The 22,175-nt window shown below is 41.6% G+C and overlaps 1 protein-coding gene across 7 annotated transcripts in view; it reads left to right on the top strand.

Moving 5' to 3' along the window:
* Positions 1–4,874: 4,874 nt before the first annotated feature.
* Positions 4,875–22,175, top strand: part of LOC117500557 (DNA-binding protein SATB1) — a 56,836-nt gene continuing 39,535 nt past the window's right edge. For 6 of the 7 annotated variants that reach the window (XM_034153451.1, XM_034153450.1, XM_034153448.1 and 3 more), the window contains exons 1-3: positions 4,875–5,290; positions 18,516–18,754; positions 21,613–21,789. In XM_034153451.1, the coding sequence (XP_034009342.1) occupies positions 18,541–18,754; positions 21,613–21,789 (391 nt within the window). In that variant the 5' untranslated portion in view covers positions 4,875–5,290; positions 18,516–18,540. Of the gene's footprint in view, positions 5,291–16,138; positions 17,242–18,515; positions 18,755–21,612; positions 21,790–22,175 lie in introns of those variants that run through there. The other variant, XM_034153446.1, reaches the window with a different exon arrangement.

The raw sequence follows: 22,175 nt of genomic DNA, 5'->3' as shown, positions 1-22,175 counted from the left end.
TGCTTTCCACCTGGTTACAACTGACAGCCGTAGCTAAATCCCACCCACATATCTGCACTTAATTACCATTAACCAGTCTGTTATTTTTTATCACCTTTATCCTGATACTCCGAGCTTCAATTTCTTTTGACAGTCACCCTTACACTGTGATTGACAAACTTCAGAAGTGGACCTGAAACGTTGCTGCCCGCTCACATTACTCACACGTTAACTCTACAGCTTGACAAAGTCTACGTTAGTGTGTAATAGGCGCTATTAATAAAGCCAAGGCATGCGTGACTCTACTTTCTCTCTGTATCCGCCTCTCATGACTGAATCCTTACTGGGGATTCAGTTGTGTGAGTTTGGATCAGTCTAATCACATTTGTTTAATTAAGCACAGCTAATAGACTCTCCAGGAGATAAGGTGTCTCACTGTGACGGCGGCGCTGCATTGAGATGCATGACAAACACAGAGGTTCCAATGGCTATGTAGTGGTTGACGTGCCTGAAATCCAACCATATTTGTAGGCCTGACGCAAACAAGCAGGAGGTTAAACACTGCCGGTTACAAATTGTAAAATGGATGGATGTCAATGTCTTACAAGACCTTTTCTCTGTAGTAGTTGTAGTGCGCGGTTGATTTGTCACATCTTGAACATTCACTCCCATCAGCCTGAAAATGTGAGAGTTGAGTGTGCTCTACATGTTTACTAAAAGCGAATGTTATATACCATTAACAGCAGAAAGCTAACAGTGAAACGTAAGGCTTTGAATAATTGTTATAGATAGTTAATCAATTCACAACAGTGGATTATTTCAATTGCTTGATTTGGAAATTAGTGACTAAAAAAACCCCATATCAATAAAATGAGAGTAGAACAGACATTGCCATTTAAATCAACATAGCATGATGGTCATGGCCATTGTGACGTATGTAGTTTTGTATAAATGTGCGGTAAATGAAGTGCGTACTCACTGATATGTGAGGTTTTTCAGCAACGACCAAACTAGTGACGATTTCTTATTTATTTTAGAGGGCTCTTTCAAAGTGTAATTACTATCTTTAAGAGTAATTATTAAATCCAGGGTAGATTTTCTGCCTTTCAAATTTAACCAACCAAGAAAAATCAATTATATCTTTAATTTGAGGGCTGCTTTTGCGACCAGTTGAAACATATCATCAAATTAAAATTGTCTCTCTTAATTTCCCTCCTGGGGTTCAAAAAGTCGTATTTTACTCCATGTGATACAAATTCATAAGCAGGTTTCACCAAACTTGCTATTTAAAAACGTTTCTTGTTAAACCACCTGATTATAGGATGTGTTTGTGGTCAAGATATAAGGATGTGGATTTAACAGATGGTCTCATTAGGAAAAAACAATACGGCCCTCACAGTTTGATTGACAGGTGATTTCAAGTGAGTGTTTATCAGAAACACCTCTGTATACCTGAAATATGAAACTTTCCATTCAGAGATTCCTCCAACATCTGGGCAGCTGCCATCCGTGTTAAGCGGATGCTCCCCACATGTAGTAATGTGTAAAGTGACATCAAGCTGCCACAGCTGATGGGAGAGTTCACACCCGACAGTAATTACACTTCTGGCCTGTTTTCTTTTGCCCAGCTGACTGACATCCCATTAACAGCTGGAGGCGTGTGCGCTTTGGAGGCTCCGCTGTGGGTCAGCTCTTATTGTTCTGATTGTCTCTCATCTCGATTGTCTTCCTTGGCAGCACGCAAATGAGGATTAATAGTGTTTCATTTGAGAGGTGGAGTACTGCTTTTTAAATATCAAAGAGGTGCTGAGTAGAAAAGTGAGAAGTAAAAGGCAGAGAAATCCACACTTTAGTCTCTGCTGAGGTGATCAGAGGAGGAAAAGAATCCCAAAATCCAGTTCTTATCCCGAATAAAGCCAGCAGACAAGTGTCGGTCTCCTCAGGAATCCTTGTTAATCTTTAAAAGGAGCAATTATGAAACAGCTACAGAAGAACGCTGCAAAGGCTAACCACAAAACTAAGGCTCAAAAAAGTGGCTGAGCATTCCAGATTTAGATGAGACGTCTGTCTTTTAGCTCTTGGGCATCTTTCTGAGACAAATTACTTTCAGTAGTCAATATCCTGTAATTAAAACATACCCACTTGATGGAGAGGCAACAGTGTCTCTCTATTTAGTTATGGGTTGGAAAGATTAATTCTGGGGTGTATAACCCTTGTAATTTTCAAAGTGCTGTTTATTGTTTTCAGAGAAAGAAAAAAGTGTGGAAGATTGAAACGTCTCAGCTCAAGGTCTGCTTTGATTTGTTTACTCTTCACACACATTTGGTTCTCTTTTTTTGTGCTTTACATGTGCCCTCTTTATGCTTCAGCAACATAGATGCTCATTAATAATTTGCATTAATGCTTTTGGAACGCTTCCACAGTTCCCACTAACGAGTCTTCACTAATAATGTTCTCTGTGTTTGAATGCAGAGGTCAGGGTTTGCTGCTTTTTCAATCTAGACAACCCCGAATATTGGCACAGGTAGCTGGAATCTAAAGTGTAAAATGTGTCTTATAGAAAGGGGTCATCCTTGCTGCCCTCCTCTTCATTTCTCTCCCTCTACCCACTATAAGAAGGAACTCACCGGTCCCCCTTGTGGTAAATGTGACAACTGCAACACATGTGGGCTTCGAAAGCAGCAACATGAATTGTTGGATAAAACACAGGCTGCATTGAAATCACCAGCTGTTGTCCGTAATGATGAAAACATCCCTAACTTAGCATGAATTTATAATTATGCAGAAAGCACATTTGAATCTCTTTACTGGAACTTTTCTATTCCCATTTACTCTCCCAGGAGAGAGCTGGTGTGAATCATATGCAGAGATTGTGTGTGTGAGGGTGTGTGATTTTTTTTCTCACTCTTTTTTTTTTAAATGCAGATCTCAGATGTTTCAAAAGTCACAAAACCACAACAAAAGAACTTTTCTGAGAAGTATTTAAATGTATCAGCTTACGATAAGGACCTTCTGTGTGTGCTCTGATAAAGGAACTGCAGATAATCAGAAATATTTAAAGATGTTTGAGACCAAAACCTTCGTCTTAAAGGCTCTCACCTTCTGTTTGTCTCGTTTCGGCTTCTTCAGGCTCTTTTTTCCCCGTTAATTCTATTTTCAATGGGATGTGTAAATTAAGTGTAAATGTAAATGGATCAGTGTGTTATTTATGCTAAACCTGGTAAGAAAAACACATTCACATTGTAAGTAAACAGCTGCATTACCTGTGGGCTCCTGCACACCTGCTAGTGCAGAGCAGTTAGCCTGTGTGCAGATGTAAACTGTCAATCATTTTCACACACACACACACAAACAAAAGAACACACAGCAAATGAATATAAATGTGTGCAAGAGCGCACACGAAAGGAGAAAACACGAAAACACACACATGACACAAATACAAAAATGTGCAATCAACCCACAATACAGTATATGGTGCACACACACTCACATATAACCACATGTGTATGAGCTGCTCACACACACATGATTTACACTGACATGTTAAAATCTAACATGTTAAAATCTAACATAATGAGTGAAGGAGAATGTTCATCCATGCATGGAGCTATTTCCTTTTTTTTAATAAATTATTTCAAATATATTGCAGGAAACATTAATGAACAACATTAAGAAGTGTATTAACAGGAATTACCTTGGAGAGACGTTTCTTATCCTCCCTTCATTTACTGTAAAATGTTGTTCATTAAGACTATTTAATTTAATTTACCACTCTCTGGAACTTGAGATTTTTTCATTCTAATTTCAGACTTTGGCAAGAAAAAAATAGGAGACTTATATTCGGAATTTTAAAGACAGCAGTCAACATAGTTACAGCTGAAAATCAATGAAATTACCACAAATGCATTTCGACACTGAGGACGAAAATAAAAGCTTTTTTCCCGTTATCTGTCAGTGTCCTCTGCCTCGGTTGATACTGCTTCAGGCTGTGTTCTTAAAGACGTCCAAAAAATAAAGAAAAATCAAATGATGCTGTTATGCACGTAATTCTCATTTAATATTTTTTTATTATATTTTATTTATTTTACACATTTGCCTTTCTTAATTTTGTTCTTGATAGGCCCACGGTTGGATTTTTAAATGTGATGGAGAGGCTTTACGTGTGTGAGTTAAAGTTGCATCAGAAAAGAAGCAACAGCTTGCATTAATATAATAAAAGCGAGTCTGGTTCAATTATGATGAATTAAAAATGTTCACTGGTAAAAAAGTCATAATAATGATTATTTCCCAGTAAAAGCCTTGTTTAAATTGGAGAAGTGAAAGGAAAAAAAACGCTTTCGGCAGCAGCAAGACACCATGACTCTCTCATCAGCATTGTTCAAACTTCATTATTCTTGAAAACTTTTTTTTATGCAGCTTTAAACAAATCATCTAATGTTAATAAACAGCTATGTAATGTGTGTAAGAGCATGTGATGTATGGCAGACTATAGCGGGCTGTTTGGTTTCATATTCCGCTCAGGTGTGCGGGGAGCTGGCAGGTTGCCCTCCGCTGTTAGAACAACAGGCTCTGGATCTATACGGAACAAAACGCACGCCGCTGCGCGCAAACGGCTATTTACCAGACTTTTTACCCCCTTCTTCTTCTTCTTCTTGACATGCAAACATGTGGCGTGTAAATATGAAAATGAATGAGTGTGAGAGCTCTCCTGGCACTGACTTCTCCCCCCTCTCTCTCTCTCTCTCTCTCTCTCTCTCTCTCTCTCTCTCTCTCTCTCTCTCTCTCTCTCTCTCTCCTCTCTCTCTCTCTCTCTCTCTCTTTCTCTCTCTCTTCTCTCTCTCTCTCTCTGTGTGTTCCTCCCTCTCTCGCTCTCTCTCTCTCAATGTCCCCGGAGAGCAGCGCGTCGGAGAGGAGCGGCTGTAAAAACCAAAGTGGGGCAATGAGACAAGCTGCGCCACAGCTGGCAAATCATCGATTTGAGCATCAGAAACGGGGAGGGCGGTTCGTTTACCTGCCACCCTCTCAAAGCAGCCCTCCTCACATGCCGCTACTCTCCTCTCCTCTACTTCACCTCCGCTGCTCACATTTCTGCGCTCCATCCGCCGTGTGCGCTCCTCAACTTCAACCTCCGCCTGTGCGGTTTCTACAACACGACTCCCCCCTCCTCAACCATAGGACTTTTGACTTTTTAAAAAACAGTTTTTCCTCCCACATAGCAGTTGCCTATTTTTGGATCTCTCATCGTGGAGCAGTGACAAGAGGTTGCTCAACTTTTGATGGAAAACAAGAGGTTGGGCGACTGACTTTTAAGGTACGGTCCCACAGTGTGCACTGCTGAATGTGTCTCTGCTGTCATTCTTTCACGTGCATGGTTAGTGTATCCGCACATTTTCTGCATATGTTTTAAATCATATTTGTAATTCATATTTGTTTTATCGCACGACTCGTCACAATAAGGTGCATCACCTCGGAATGAGAAGGATAAACGACGCGGTTCTAAATGAATTAAAAGCTATTTCAGACCTATCTGCCAAATCACTTAAAACCCACACCGACCATAGTGGCTGCTAGGATTTAATATTTTATTAAGGGGAAAAAAGAACATGAATGTTATCGTTAATGGTAAATACAAACGCACGAATTAGAACTTTTTTTTTGGGATCTCATTTTATATGTGCAGACACAGGCCTGTATTTCTGCACGAATAAGCAAAGCACTCGTGATATTCGCGGGGTTAAGTAAATCCATCTCCTCTAATTCATTTAACAACTTATTCAGTGCGCAGCAGAAGTGATGCTGCTGCTGACCTGATGAATTCAGGAACCACTGATCTTTAGTTGTACAACATAAAATACCTTTAAGTTATTATTTTTCTCTCATATTATTATTTTTTTGCATCTTGTTTGTCACACCTCCTCTCATAATTTTCTCTTTTTACTCATCATAATGAAGTGTGTGTTGACAAACCACAGTTGTTACCAAACCGCTGACATGTCTTTTAGAACTGCTGAAGCTATTGCAGCCCAACTGCCCATCTACTTTTACTACTTTGTATTAGGCCATTAGAGACACTTCATTTATTCTCTCCACATACTTACTATTTAATTACTTGTCAACTTGCTTCAACACTTTTATTGCTGTAGCATGAAGCACTTTGTGTAACTCTCAAAAAAGACACTCCCCTGGTAAGGTAAAAAAATGGGCAAACAAACGGTTAATAATTGTGTTTCTCTCTGCATGGCTTGGTGTGAGGCAGTCAGATAGAAGTGATGATACAGAGATGGTGTTGCTGTATGGTCTGCCTTGTGGCTTTTGTCACAGTGCTGATAAAGTAATTTCAGGTAACCAGACATCTGTCTGTGTGTGTGTGTGTGTGTGTGTGTGTGTGTGTGTGTGTGTGTGTGTGTGTGTGTGTGTGTGTGTGTGTGTGTGTGTGTGTGTGTGTGTGTGTGTGTGTGTGTGTGTGTGTGTGTGTGTGTGTGTGTGTGTGTGTGTGTGTGTGTGTGTGTGTGTGTGTGTGTGTGTGTGTGTGTGTGTGTGTGTGTGTGTGTGTGTGTGTGTGTGTGTGTGTGTGTGAGAGATAGAGACAGAGCAGTTATGAGAAGATGTATTGCCAGCTTAAAACTGCGTGGGCACTGATGCTCTGCGGTTTTTAGGTTTTTAAAGGTTTCACTCTTTGCACCTTCAGAAAATAGCTGACTTTTCACACACCAGCATGGCCAGTGGCTTTCACTTGTATTATTTATATGTAGATATAGAAGCAAGAACACACTTCTTAAATAGACTAGAATTTATGTTTTAGGTCCATCTGTAAAGATTCTATTTGCTAATTTTGCCGTGATGCTCGGTGAAAATGATCACTATAACATTTTTTGTAACAATTTGAATTAAATAGGAAACTTGATCAGATAATTAAAGGGTTATAATCTGGAAATAATCTTGAGCCTCCAGTGTCACCGGTTGTTTATTATCACGCTGTTTGGTTTGGTTGTGTGCTTTGCTTACATGCGGTCACAAGGTCCAGCATGGCACCTCTACATGAAGAAAAGCAGGTTATGGCAGGGCGCCGGTGTGTTTCTTCTTTTATCTTTGCAGATCTGTGGCAGTTCAAGGTGCTGTGGCTTATCTGGTCAGTGCATTTTTACAGCAATGACACAAAGCCCTTTTCCTGTCTCAGGCTGCGATGTATCGCTTCTTGTAAACGTTCTCAGAAAAAAACCTCAACGGCACCTTGTGAACATTAAAACAAAACTTCTCGGTTTTACTCCTCGCCTCCAGCCTTTATTAGAAACACCCCTTTCCATCAGTTTGTGGTTTTTAAAAGTAGCACAACAAATGTTCAATTACATATCTACAACGGCGTGTCAGTCTGTGAGGTTAAAACGCCTGCATATAAACTTGTTTGGCAGCAATGATAAGAATCAGTGTACGGATGCCAGGTCACACACATCCAGTAGTAAAGCCTAAACATCTGTTGAAGCTTATTAGTGTGAAATTAATTCCTTTGAGTGTGTTTTGTCGTGCTTACGGTTCTTACAGTAACCTTATTGTGATTTACAATTAGGATGAGAGCTCGGAAAACACCGAAGTGTTTCCATCTTTCTACCTTTCTTCTTATAACTTAAAGATAATTTTTTTCCCCTCAGGGTTTAGTTTTGTTTTCATGACAACTCACCGAAACTAGTGCACGTTGCGTTTACTGTACTGTGTAGTAACCGGAAATCAGCTTCAAAAACAATGTCATCTCTCGCTGTCTTTCCCTTAAATCCCACTAGCTCTTGCATCAAACCCTTCTGTAATTGTCTGTTCATGTTGTGAGGTCGGCGGTGTGTAACCTGTAGGTCATTGGGGACGGTGAGGTCTGTGTATCACCAGTTAAACCTTGTACCCCTCCAGTGTTAACCAGATTAGTCAAATACAATAGAGCGGCTGCATGTTGGCGTGCCGAGCTCTCGCTCAGTCTCAGGTTAACAGACGCTGAAGAGCAGGTTGTCAGATGAGAGCGAGGGACGACAAAGTTTGCCCTGCGACCCTGAGAGACTAATTAGTGTTGACATTGGAGAGCACAGGTTGTTATGTCTTTTGTTGTTTTTGCTGTGCGGTGTGTTCTGAAAATGATATCAAGAATGCTTCATCGCTTTGATTTCAAATTGAATTATGCTCTCAATCAGGAAAATTAAAAATGTCCATGGAAAGTTTAGTTGCCACACTAAAAAAATCCTTTATGAATGTAACGCTGTGTTTGTGTTGGAGTTGTGCGTTGAATTCCCGCAGCAAAATATTCAGATTATTAAAACCCCCGGCTGCGGGGTATTTACAGGGAGTTTAGAGCGAGGCTCCGTCTCACTTTGCTGAGACTGATATCTCTGCTAAAACCATTAATCGTCTTTCTTTACCACCTCGATAATTATCTCTGTAGCAAAATAACAGCTCAGCAAACAGTGAAATTATACCTGTGGTAGGGAGCAGAGTAAATACCTGTTTAGCTGCCAGCAAATGTATTTATTAGACTGTCGCCAGTAAATAAGAGGCCTGTCTCGTTTTTTAATGTGTGGCTCTTTGGGGATTCCACCCCTCCACACACCCCCCCATCCCTCCTCTATATGAAATAGCTCTGTTATGATTGCTAATAGAGGAGAAAGATAACAATGATTCCCAGCCTTTTTTTTTTTGATGACATGTTGCAACTAGTTTTGAAAAAGAAATGGTTGGTGTGTTGATAGGGACCGCTGCATTCCAGGGCTCAAAAAAAATGTAAGAAAGCCCCCCCTCCGACAGCTACAGAGATACCACCCTGGGTGAGCGCTTAGTGTGTGATTCGGGAGTTAGAGCTCGTTTTGTCATTATCTGGAAAGTTCTTTATATAAATGAGAAAGAGGGGGGGTTTGAGGGTTATGTTGTCCCAGCATGTTTTACTGCATTTTTCCTGGCATTTGCTTTGCATACTGTTGATCCAGATTCCTTGGCTTACTGATAAAAGCGTCACATTGTTTTTGGGTCCTGACAATCAGCCCCGTTGGGTTGGCGTGTCCTCCCCGGGAGCTAAAATACCCAAAGTCCATCATGTCGGGTTTGTCACGCTTTTACAAAATTGACATCCCTCTTATGTTAGATTTCTTTTTTTGTCCGTGTTATTTATTGCTTCATGCTACCATGGCAAATATAATTTAAGCAAGCATATACATCTAAGTTTTCACGATTCAAATCACATTATTACATGTCTCATCATGTGTTTGTTTTGTTTTTTTATTTCCTGAGAGGGAAAAAAACTCATTGTCTTTTATTCCAATGCTTGTCTTTATCCAATCTGTGTAGGTTTTTCTGAATCCTTTGTTCGGTGGGAAAAAAAAGAGAGCGATTTAGAGGAAAGCGCATCCCGCTAAGATCAGGTTGTTAATACCCACCCACATACTCCAATGAAACAATTTCAACAGATACTGTATTCTCCGCCTGTGTCTCACACACACTCACACCCTTGCCTTATCAACTGTTTTGTTCGTCAGAGGATGGATGATGAATCCTTTGACAAGGGATTAAAATAAGCAAAGAACCATATCCTTAAGTCTGCACCTCTTATTCAATACTTCTGCCTGAGCCTCAATATTAAGAGCCGTTTTCCCCACATCCCATCACTCCTTTCATCTCAGCGTAGCGCCACTTCTCGCACACTGAGGCGAGTAACACCATCCTATCCCCTGCCTTCATTTCTTTAACACTCCCAAGAACTCCCCACAAGGCCGGGATACTGTGCCCTTCACCACGTCTCCCTCAGGTCAGGGAAAACTCAGCGGGATGTGGCAACCTTTCTCACCCCTTCAATCTGTGCCACAAATCCATCTTCAGTATCTCTTGCACACACACAAACACCCTTGTAGTTCCAATTATGTTAGTTGTATATCTGTTGCGACCCACGAGGCAGAAATTAGACTTTAATTATTCTGTCATGTGATGACCGGAGTCCAACGAGCGGTGACAGAAAAGTTATTTATTTAAAAAACGGCCTTGGCTCTGTTGCCCGTTGATTGTTCTTTGAATGATTGGTTTTATAATTTGATAAAGAGAGCGAGAGGGGGTTTTAAACAAGGCGGTGAAGGGTTTTCTCAGTAAGAGATGCCGTTTTAAATCTTTGATCCAGATTCCTGCGTGGAAGATTGATCTAAACTGAGCTGGCTTGCTGTAAGTTACGCTCAATGTGGACCTGATGACCCTGAAGACGACTTTAGTGTCAGGGTTCATGCTGAGGTCCGGAACCTGCAAAGAGGCCTTGTTCCACACAGCTTGAGCGGATGTACATGTTTCTGTGTGGCGTGCATCAGTGTGGGAGTTGCATTGTGTACAGTACTCACCACACATCGTAAGGGTGGGAGTCGAGAGCGGAGAGAGTGAGAACAGGGGTTGTTAGCGGATCGTTTTTTGCCTTTCATACATCACCTTAGGTGGAAAAAACGTCCTGATACGGCGACACAGAGACCCCAATTGGCGTTAGGCCTTCCTGTCAGCAGACCTTAGGTGCGGACCACTCGCTCCGCTTCTATTTCTGTCGACTTCATGTGATTATAAAACAATTAAGCACTTAGGAGTCGACTCTCAGTTCATTACATCCCCCTTGTTCTTTCTTTCTCCCTTTTATTCCTCCTCCCACACCGAAGCGCGGACATATGAGAAATGCAGAAATCACCTTATTTCACTAGTAATTGAAAGCCACACTAGCTGTATGAGAGGCTAATGGAAAACACAAAACTAATTTGATTTGGAGGATATGTTCATTATGAAATATTTAGTCTATCTGTGCTTACCTCGTAATGACTGATTAACCAATTCTTCATGGTCCTCAGATTTCTTATGAGGGAATATTAATAAACCGCAACCCTTAACTCTATATACAGCTACATGTATACGCTATAAAAGAAACCTTGGCTTTGTTTTTTGAGCAACAGTTGTGCAGGAAGATCAGTCATTTAAAAAAAAGCTATTACTCACAAACAGAACATTGCATTTCTGAGAAGACGCGAGACGTGTTGCCGCTTCTAGTAATCGTCAGATTTCTAGTCTTTTTGTATTTCGTTTAAGTAGCACATTTTGGTTAGTCTGGAGTCTGTAATTGTATTTTAAAAAGCATTACCCCACATAAGAAGAACCTACAAATGCCACAGAGAGAAATAATTTCTTTGTTCCAAAATACACTCAGGATGAAAGACGCGTTGGAATTTGTTTATTTATAAAATACTATCTACTTCTGCATCAACTCTGTGCTTTTGTTTAGACAGACTGATTTCATGGTTTTTATTACTCATTTAACTGCTTGTTGGTTTTGCACGGCATCCACTGTACACCACCCTCTTTTCCTTTTTTCACTGAGCATGTCATCTTCTGTCTCGCTGAGGTTCATCTGTGCCCACTCTGATGCAGACGTGCTTTGACACGTTCCCAAACAGATTATTAAATCCTTTGCATTCTTTAATAATACCATTATGTTTATCTATGTGTTTTTATTGTGGGAGACACTTGAAGAAAGAGCTCAAAGTCAAACCAGTGACAGTGCTTACCCTCGTGCTATTTGTGTTCGCTCAGACTGGATGCGCAGACTAATTTGTATTAGTAAACCAAATAATCGTATTAATCCCCATTAGAAGCATTACCAGTGGTGAGCATGAAGACATCACAACACCTACGTACAGTCAGTGATGGCGCCGGCTTCGCCTGACACAGTAAATAAAGGAAGAGGCTTTTCTATGTTGAGCCAACACGGATACATTTAACATTTATTTTTTCCCCCTTTGTGTGTTGCTTGTGGCTGTCTTTAAAAAAAAAACGAAATAGACATAATATTTAATGACTCCTGAGACATAAACATGTGGTTTAAAAAGCAGTAGGCCAGATGTGATAGTTGTGATAAGTGTGTTTGGTGAAAACATACAGTACCTGTGGTAAAACACACAGAGAAAGAGAAATGTATCTGCGGTGTAATGCTATGACTCCTGACATTTATATATGCAGTGTCTTTTGTTGCATTTTAGCATCCAGGCTGCCATGTTCTCATGTCATTTTGCATGTTTCCTGTACAAATGTAGCCAACATGCACACATCTTGCCTGAACAATTACGTACTGTATCTCCCCAACACAAAGCCGCACAGGCTTGTAAAAACCCACCTTGAACAGAGCTAAATCTGTATTCAGCAGACGATTATAACAGCACACGGCTAGTATTTTTAAACAGGCTTTCTGTGTTTGAAAACCCATTTTTCCCCTCTTTTCTGTGTGATACAAAACGGTATATGTTAATTGATAATCAGCAGTGTTGATTCAGTGGTGCATTCAGTGCAAATCTGTGCCCTTCTGGATGTCAGAGGGTTTTCACAGCTACCTCGGTGCCAACCTAGCTGGCAGTGCCGGCACCTGTTGGCAGTGCCAAGGCCTGGCAGGGGTTATCGATGCTCTCTGATGGTGCCCGACAATCACAGTGGAAATGACTGCGGCTGCTTGCGTCATGCCAGATAGAAAAGAGCATTTGCCGACAATGGCTTGCTTTCACCGTCGCTCCTATTTTCCTAACGCTGCTAACTGCGGCCAGGGAAAAAGACAAAAAAAAGGAGGAACGGGAGCTGCAGTGAACATGCTGTAAAGCATGTCAACGGAGAAAACATGTCAACATGCAGAATGTAGTGCAGCGATGCCGTGCAGGTGATGCAAAGTGATCTGCTGAGGAGAAGGTTTGGGTGTGGGTGTGGAGGTGGGGGGGGGTGGTGGTGGCGGTGACTGCAGCCTGTCGGTGCAATTCATGTTGCTACAGAACATATCACAGTGACACCGATGAACCTCAACAGTGAGCACAGTCTTACATGCTGCACATACATTTCAATACAAATATGACCTGATTTTATTTCTAAATATTAAAAAAAATAAGGACAATTTCATCCTCTGCATGTACCTCTCACAAAGCTCAAGATTAATTTCAATATGATTCATTTGTGAATTTCACTTTCATATCTTCAGTGACTTTGCGGAAATCTGTCACATTTCTCAGAAGCAGAATAATATCTCACATTGGAATGAATCTGAAAATGTAGTAATTACTCCACAGTTTGGGTCTTTTATTCAGACACATAGTAGAGCCATTTAACCACACTGCGCACCGCAGCTGTGTTTAGTACACAGCGTTGGCAGCTCACTGAAACCCCGAGAATGGTTAAGATAAGAATTGATCACTGAATCTGTGCAGCAGCCTCTGCTCATGAATTCAAACATGTTGGGGTCTCATGTGAGCAGTTTCAACAACTCTTCCATTTCCTGTTAGAATAAACCACAGATGTAGGACCCTTTTTAAAATGCAGCCGCCCCCTCAAAACTTACACCTCCTACTAACTGGGTGTCAATATTGCAAGACATTGTTCCATCTCGGGTCCGAAAGGTGAGTTTCACATTGTATTTTTCCGTTAAAAGCTTCTCCGCTGGCCTTCTGCTGTGAATTCATAATGCGACCACAAATGTACTTAAAAAGGAGAAAACTTTTGACCTCACTTGGTGGGTGGAACCATGATTTCGCTTCACAAATGGGGGTTGAATGACAAGTGTAAATGTATTGTTTCTACCAGTGATACAACACACCATCACTTCTTCCGGGATTGGTCCTTTGATCTGTTCCAGTTTCTGCCTCCTTTTAAAAGAACTCCAGTATGTTTCCCCTAAAATCTAGCAATACATTCCTTCTTTAAATCTGATTAACTTTCTTTATTGTTTAGTAGAGTTTCAGTCATCATCACCTGACAGTGCTTACCGTCAAGCTAAGCTAAAAAGCTCACGTCTGTTGTGTTGCATTGTTTATGAAACAACAGCTTTGTGTGAGGAGATGTACTGTCACTGTATTTATTCTCTCACACAGAGGAGGTTTATGAGCCCTGCAAAGATTTATTAGTGAGCATGTCTTGTTATGTAGCATTTCACATGCGCCTGACCTCCACGGTCGGCTCACCACCTTTGTCGTCTTCAAAGGTGTACACACTTCCTGTTTTATGTTGGTTTCCTGTTTTTGTTTTTACACAACCTGGACGACAAGCCAAGCGTGTTCATTTTTGTTTGATGTTGATATTGGCCAGATGAGAGGATCATGTCGCCCCATCTTGCTTGGTATACTTCTCATGCCAAAAACAAAAGCTTAATGTTCAATCTGCGGCACAATTGTAATGAAATAATGAATACGTCTTTGGTATTACATTTGATTTGTGACTTACTTACTATTTTTTATATCAATATATTTTATTTGTGTTAAAAAAAACATTTCCTCTGTGGTTTTGAATCAAACATTGGACCCTACATTGACAGACAGCATTGGTGCATTGTCACTGTGTGTGTGTGTGTGTGTGTGTGTGTGTGTGTGTGTGTGTGTGTGTGTGTGTGTTGTGTGTGTGTGTGTGTGTGTGTGTGTGTGTGTGTGTGTGTGTGTGTGTGTGTGTGTGTGTGTGTGTGTGTGTGTGTGTGTGTGTGTGTGTGTGTGTGTGTGTGTGCACAACATATTAGTCTGGCCTTGCTCATAAAGTCGTGAAACTGTTATTATTAGGCCACCTTAAGGTAAGGTACAAACACCATATCAGGCCTGTATTGACAATATCAACAGAGATTACCTTGTCTGATATTTTTGCCGTTTGCTCGAGAGCAACAAAGGCCGCCAGCAAGGAAGGTTTCATGAAATAATTAAGGACAAATAATGACAAAAACTCACATCAACACATCAACTTGAGAAAAAACCTTCCAGTCTGCCATTGTTTACAGAGATTGTGTTGCTCTGCAGCCTCTAAACATTCCTCCTTTTCTTTCTTACATCAATTCAGTTCTTTGTCCACTTTGACAGTTCAGGGTTTTGTTGACAATATCAACAGAGATTAGCTTGTCTAATATTTTGGTATAATCCAGTTTGACATAGTCGGTACGACCTGCTATGGAGGTAAAGTTTGTGAGATAATAGCAGACTATAAAGAAAGGCTAAATGCCTGCTATCTCTACATATTTTGTTTACTGACAGGAACATCTATTTAGTGTTGGCACATCCAACACATATTACTAAGAAATCCTTGCAATTTAAAATTGTATGCAGCAGGGATGTATCTCCCTACCTTTAGTGTGCAGACGTATGGAGCCTTTCCACTTTTTGAGGCTCATACATATTTATTAGTGCAAATTATTGCATTGCAAGTGGTCTTTAAGAGCTCAAGATATAAGTGTATACCTACTTAAATATACAAATATTGTTTGTATTGTAATGATGGTCTAAGAATGTAGTCATGTAGTTCTGCAATTGCAACTCAGCTTTTGCTTTTTGACTTTTGATTGAATTTTTATTAAAAAGGCTAGGGGATTTATTTTAGATTTGACACAAACAAAAAAACTGATGGGATGTTGGTTTTAGGGGCACACATACAAGTTGTTATTTAATTATACTTTTGTATTCCCCTTAGTTAATTGTGATGTTTTTTGTTATCTCGAACTAACGAGGTCAAATAGTTCACCTTACCTTTTCTTTGACAAAATCACAGAATTTAAAAACTATTTTCTGGACACAAGTAAATACAAAAACAAAACACTGTGTATGTGTGCGTGTGCTTGTATGCGTGTGTGCGTGTTTGTGAGTGTGAGTGTGTGTTGGTGTGCGCGTGAGCATCTGTGTGTTACCCGGTAATAAATGCAGGACCGCCTCACTCTAATCAAGCTGATTAAAAATTCCTGCGCGCACAGCCGGAAATCGCACCACCGTTCTTCCTTGCTGTGTGTGTGTGTGTGTGTGTGTGTGTGTGTGTGTGTGTGTGTGTGTGTGTGTGTGTGTGTGTGTGTGTGTGTGTGTGTGTGTGTGTGTGTGTGTGTGTGTGTGTGTGTGTGTGTGTGTGTGTGTACGTGTGTACGCGTGTGTGTGTGTGTACGCGTGTGTGTGTGTGTACGTGTGTGTACGCGTGTGTGTGTGTACGCGTGTGTGTGTACGCGCGTGTGTGTGTGGTTGCTTTCCCTTTCCACTTTTATTTGTCTCCTTCAGGACTTTTTCGGCTTGAGATATGGAGAAATAATCTGATTTTATTAAAATTATTATAGGGGGATTATTTTTCCTCGCACACTCCACCACACACACTCTCTTTATCCCTCTCTCATTCTCACATGCACGCACGCACTCACTCACTCACACACACTATCTTCTATTTTTTTCCCAATTTTTTTTTTTACCCCCCACCACCACGCCATTTGAAATGAGGAGGAGAAAGGGAAAGCACAAGCAGCGGCAGCACCAGCAGCGAGGAGAGGAGAGGGGGGAGTGATGAGTCAATACAACTAATAATTTAATGGGGACAGAGAGGGAGAGACGGAGTGAGAGGGGGAGAGACAGAGAGGGAGACAGAGAGGGAGATAGAGAGAAAGAGGAGCTCCGTCCGGACGCCAATCCCCAACCAACAGGACACCTCCTACTATTACTATCGCAGGCAGCTCTCTTATGCATCCACAGCAAGCCTTATTTATGCTCGACATCGGAAAGTATATCGCACTTTTTGACCCCCCTCTCCTTGTTGTATTTGCGAACCTGTTTCGACTGTCCGCATATCGTCTCGCCTCCAACGCGGTAGTAAGAAAACACTGTCGGTTATTAGTAATATTTTTCTCAGTCAGCCGGTAGTCAAATCTAGCTGAGCGGACGTTGAGCTATTTTTGTGTACGTTTATTCTCATATACACAGAGAAGGGTTTATTGGGTCTCGGCGGCGGGTATTATCATTACAACTGTGTCCGAGGTGCTTTGCTTTCCACTGGAGGCTGCTAACTGTACTGTGCCGATGTAGCGATGTGGATGTTGTGGTGCGAACTAAAGCTGAAGTCGCCTTCACTTTGAGCTAAATGTCGCCGGTTGTAGCGGTTTCTGTTGCCGTGTTTTTCCTCCAATTGGACGGAATTAGATAATGGACAACACACACACATGACCGTTTACCAATGTTCGCCTATCACGGTCCATCTCGACCTCGTCGTCTCTCACACAGACCCGGGTTGTTGTTTTTTCAGACCGCCTGTCAGTCCTCCGCGAAGAAGAGCAGGAGAAAGCGTCTTTTTAAACACTGAGTCTTTTTACAAGCGTTTGCTGTCATGCACACGTAGGGAGAGAGAGGGAGAGATAACGAGACCGGGAAGCAGGAGTTGTTCTTTTTTTTTCTTTTCTACCCTGGCCAAACTTGAAGAAGACGTGTTTCCCAGGCGGTGTTATATGCTTCCCATTGCTGAAGAAGTGCTGCGTTTCAGGTTGGTTTGGAAGATTTTTCACTCAACTTGTCCTCCTCCCCTAACTCCTCATTTAGGGGTAATGGTCAATTCTAACTCCTGTTTTTGTGTTTTAAGGTCATTTAAAAATCCTGACCTGGATCCGGACTGTATCCGGGTCTGGATTCCTTTGGCCCCTTATTTGTGGGGCATTAGTGGCCTCATTGCGTGTTATGAATGGGGGAGTTCATGTTCTTTTGCGTGGGGGTGGATGATTTTGCCCTTTTCACTCTTTGACAACAGCATTCCAGTTCATGATCATCAGCACAGTGCGTCAACCTGCATGCATCACCCTTAGTTACTTTTTCCATTCCATTTTTTTTATTCATAAATCCGTCTTGTTTTATGATTGATCAATTTCTTAAAGTTTACTGCAGGGAGTTAAAATAATGTGTGAATTGTCAGCTTCAGCCTCAATCAATAACTTTGTCTATGCACTAACCTGTGGTTAAAGCTGCCAAAGTCGCCCCATCATTTCTTCCTCCCTAAATCTCCCCTGTGTCCTTTCTTTCACTTTTGAGGATTATTTTCACGAGTCAGCAACTGTCTATTTATAAGTTTCCAAAAGCTGCCTTCTTTTCCCCCTATTCTAAAGTTGTAAACTTATTGATTTCCATGAATATTGCTCTGTGCTCGCAAAACTTAAAGTTCAAACCTGTAAAGTCATGTACCTGATAGTGTATTAATGTATGTGTGTATCTGTCACTGCAAAATGATGGTGCGGCCTTACGCCGCCCTTTCCCTCGGAGCTGCGTCATGAATGTGAAGCCACACGAAGTGACTCAGAAACCGAATTATGTTAGTTTCACCTCTCTGCGTGCGCCGCAGCAGAACCTTGTTCCTTGAACTGCAATGTATTCATTCAAGTGGAATCTCACAGCAAATTAATGTGTTTGCACTAAAACCGGGGCTTGTTTGCCCCTTCTCGCATGGGAATCTCTAGTGGGACAATCATACATAATACATGTGTTGAAAAATGGGAACATTACAGCAGCACGAAAACGTCACCATGGCTGAGTCGTCATAACTGAAGTGAATTGGCAGCTATTGCCGTAATGGGTCTGTTCTCAGAGCTTTCAATTACTTAAAGCACTTTTTTGCTCTATAAAAACGTCTCATGACATCTTCACATGTCAGTGACATCAACACAAAATATTTGGTGCTCAATGCTCCCCTCGTAGCACATTACAGTGCTTCTTTATTGCCACACACATATCTCCGCTGACAGCCGAATCTTTCTGTGTGTCTCTCCCCAGGTGATAGTGAGCAGAGGTGCTGAGAATGATGGACCATCTCAGCGAGGTGTGTTTGGGGAAGGAGAACTCCGACCTGATGAACAGCATGGCCGAGGCCAAGGCCCCGCCGGCCAAGCTGCCCCGGCTGGAGCAGAACGGCAGCCCCTTGGGCCGGGCCCGGCTGGGCAGCACCGGGGCCAAACTAGCTGGGGTCCCGTACAAACCCACCGGCCACCTGCTGAAGACCTGCCACAAGAGAGGTAAGAAGGAGACGGGTGTGTGTAGAGAGAGGGCTGTACTCGCACGTAAAGGATGTTTTTTTTATAGAACATTTATATTTGTATTTAAAAAGGAAAATTGGCAACTATTTGCTGATTTTAGTAAAGTAACGATTTACCTGTAAACTCTCTTCTTTGTTATTGTACTTTTTGGGGTTTTCTAAAGTTTATTGGACAAAGCCATCAATTGATAACAGATTTTGGGAAATTTGCAAGGGGCATCACTCACTATTTTTTATAAAGCTGAAACAATTAATTGCTAAAAAAAATGACTTCCAAGTATTTGCCTCTCAAATAGGAATGTGCTACCTTTCATTGGGTTATATGTCAGAGAACTGAATGCTTGGAATTCGAACTGTTAGTGTGACAATACAAACAATTGAAATAGGTTGCTTTCGGCAATGGGAAACTGTCATCACCATTTTTTTTGCTATTTCTCAGATATTTTATCGACTATTCATTGATTAATTGAGTAGATAATCACCCAAATTTAGTTGAAACCCACATTTTTGAGACTAAACAATTGACTAATTTTGAATAATTGTCAGATAATTAATTAAGGAATCACTTGTTAGTTTGTGCAAACTTATTATGAAACAAATAAAGTAAAACTTTGTGTGTGCATTTGGGCATGAGCAGGAGAAGAATAAACCACGTGAATAATGGAAAGCTATTTAAATGCAGTTTAAATAGCCCCCCTCCCACACACACCACCTTCCACCCACCACCACCCGCTGCATGCTCTCCAAAACTCTTAAACCTTTTTACAATGTGTCTTTAGTCATCTCAGCGCACACACACACTGCACGCACTCCCACTTATTTGCCCAGACAATAGCAAATAGAAAAGCACTGTTAGAGTTATTCCTGTGTCGTGCTGCAGAGCGCTGTGTCACCGCTCCTCTCTCCAAACGTAGCCCTCCTGCTCCGACATTTGTTTATTAAGGCCAAGTTTCAGTCCTTTAAGAGCCATTCTTGTTTAAAGGGAGCCTTTACTATGAGATCATGACAGAGCTTTTTAATATAACTTGTTTTTTCTTATGAAAAACACGGCGGGCAAAGCTATCCAAAATATGAACCTTTTATGATAATGTGTTTGTTTTTTTGTGGGTTGGGAATGAGTTTCAAACCTGCAGGTTCTGAGTTGTAATAGCACTTGGCAGCGCCGGCCCGCCTGTTTGTTTGTTTGGCTGCTTTGGTTTTCTTTGGGCAAGAGGGACTGAGGAACTCTTGGAATGTGGCTGTGTGAGTGTCCTCGGATGGGCCGTTTTTTCTTATTTGCTCCTTTAATCTACGTGTCGCACTCCAGCTGAGAGAGCTTAATTTTTCTCCTTCATCATCTCTGCTTCTCTTGGCCCCCCTACGACGTTTGTTCCTCCAAGCCTCCTCATTGCTCCCCCCTCCCCTCCTCTTGTCCTTTTGCCGAGTTTCTTCCTGGGTAAAGGGTGAAGCAGCCGATGGAGGCGGGCGGGCCGCCGCGGAGGCTTCGCAGAGGGCCCACAGTGGGCATTGTGTCCGAGCCCGAAACAATATTTACAGCAGCCCTCTCTGGGCTCCCTGGAAACAAAGCCAGTATTGATCCCCCAAATGAACCTACACAGCAGTCTTTATTGTTAGATCTTTATCTATTAAAATCAGGGGAGGAGAAAAGCAGCTCTTTCAGCACATTCCCTGGCATCTGTCGGCTTATTGATTGTTTTGCCAGAGCTGTGTGCATCTTCTGGAATGCCTGGGATTGGAAAATATTAGAATGTGAATCATTTTAATCGGCACGAACAATAAATGAACAGATTACAGAAATGTGCTCAGGTGATAGTAGAGTGGAGACATAGTGAGGAAGTAGGGCAACAGGACAATCGTAAAACATGCTGGATTTATGTAGTACAGTCAGCTCTTCATCAACACGATTTTATGCTGTTGTTATCATTCAAACTGAGACTTGAAAAGGCCACGTTGTCCCCATACCATTACTCTTCCTAAAACGTCCAGAATGTTATTTTAGGAAAAAGGCATATTAGGTGATATTTACGCAGTGGGTCCCTTGAACATTCGGCAGTCTTTGGACAAGGATGGTTCATTCCACCTAACAGCAGAGCCACTGTTGACACAGACTAGAAAACCTCAGGACGCAGAGGTGGTATGGGATTTGAAGCACTGCATCATGGGAAAATGATTTTAGGTTGGCAGGGAGAAGGTAATGTGATCACAGAATTGTATAGTGAATACACAGTTAATTGTGCCAAAAGGTGACATACGAGTTCGAGGATTTTGGTGGCTGCTGTTCACACTAAGCTTAAGGTGAAAATGATTTCCAATTTTTTTGTATTATATATATATAAAGCTAACACAACCCACAGTGCTCTAATTCATTATCCTGGAAGATGAACTCAACACTGCAGGAAGGAATCCTCCAACTGTTGAGACAATCTGGGAAAAACACAGAAGGAGTAATTAAATATAAACAGAGAGTATTTCTAAATAAAACAGATAGGTAAATAAATTCAGCCTCCGAATTGTGCAGTAAGGAGTGTTTGATTCTCAACGTTGCTGTGAGAGTTTGGCATTGAGACAAAGAGGTTAGGGTTAAGTTTGAAATCGTCCTATAAAATATGAAAAATGACTTTTGTGGTCCAAACTCATCCTTTCTGTCAAGAACGTCCACTCCGCAGCAATTGAATCACTCACTCATAATCCCTTGACTCTCAGCCTGAGTGTAACTTAATCGTTAGCTCTAAATATTAATCTCGTCCCTCGGCAAACACTGAAGGTCAAAGTTTGTGTGTGAAGAAATGTGAACCCTTTTAGTTATAACTTAGTGTCTCTGTGTCTCCGTGTCCTCAGGCAACATGCTGCCTGTGTTCTGTGTGGTGGAGCACTACGAGAATCCCATGGATTTTGACAGCAAGGAGGAGCATGCCGAGTTCGTCCTGGTGCGTAAGGACATGCTTTTCAACCAGCTCATCGAGATGGCCCTTCTGTCGCTGGGCTATTCCCACAGCTCAGCGGCCCAGGCCAAAGGTAACCACTTATCTCTTCATTTTCCTCTCTGTTCTGCCACTTTTCTTTTTTCCCCCTTGCTCTATCTCTCGAATGCTTATTAGCGTCTTCTCTACAACATTTTCTGGCATGCTGTTATTCCTGTACACACTCAAACACACATCTTAGTGCCTCAATCACACACACAAACACCCTCTCTGTGACCATAATAGCCTCCCGTCAGCAGTAACACATCCTGACACTGATCCCAGACAGGAGATGCTCAACTCTGGCAAGGGTCACACACACACATTCCCACACAGTCTAAATGCAAAGGCTTACACACTCAAATGTTTACACGCATCGTGCGTACAAGCAACTCATACTGTATTTATTTGTATACACACACACTCAGTGACTCAGTGGGT

This window comes from Trematomus bernacchii, unplaced genomic scaffold, assembly GCF_902827165.1.
Source record: "Trematomus bernacchii unplaced genomic scaffold, fTreBer1.1, whole genome shotgun sequence".
In the NCBI taxonomy this organism is placed as follows: Eukaryota; Metazoa; Chordata; class Actinopteri; order Perciformes; family Nototheniidae; genus Trematomus; species Trematomus bernacchii.
This window is presented reverse-complemented; position numbering and strand designations above follow the sequence as displayed.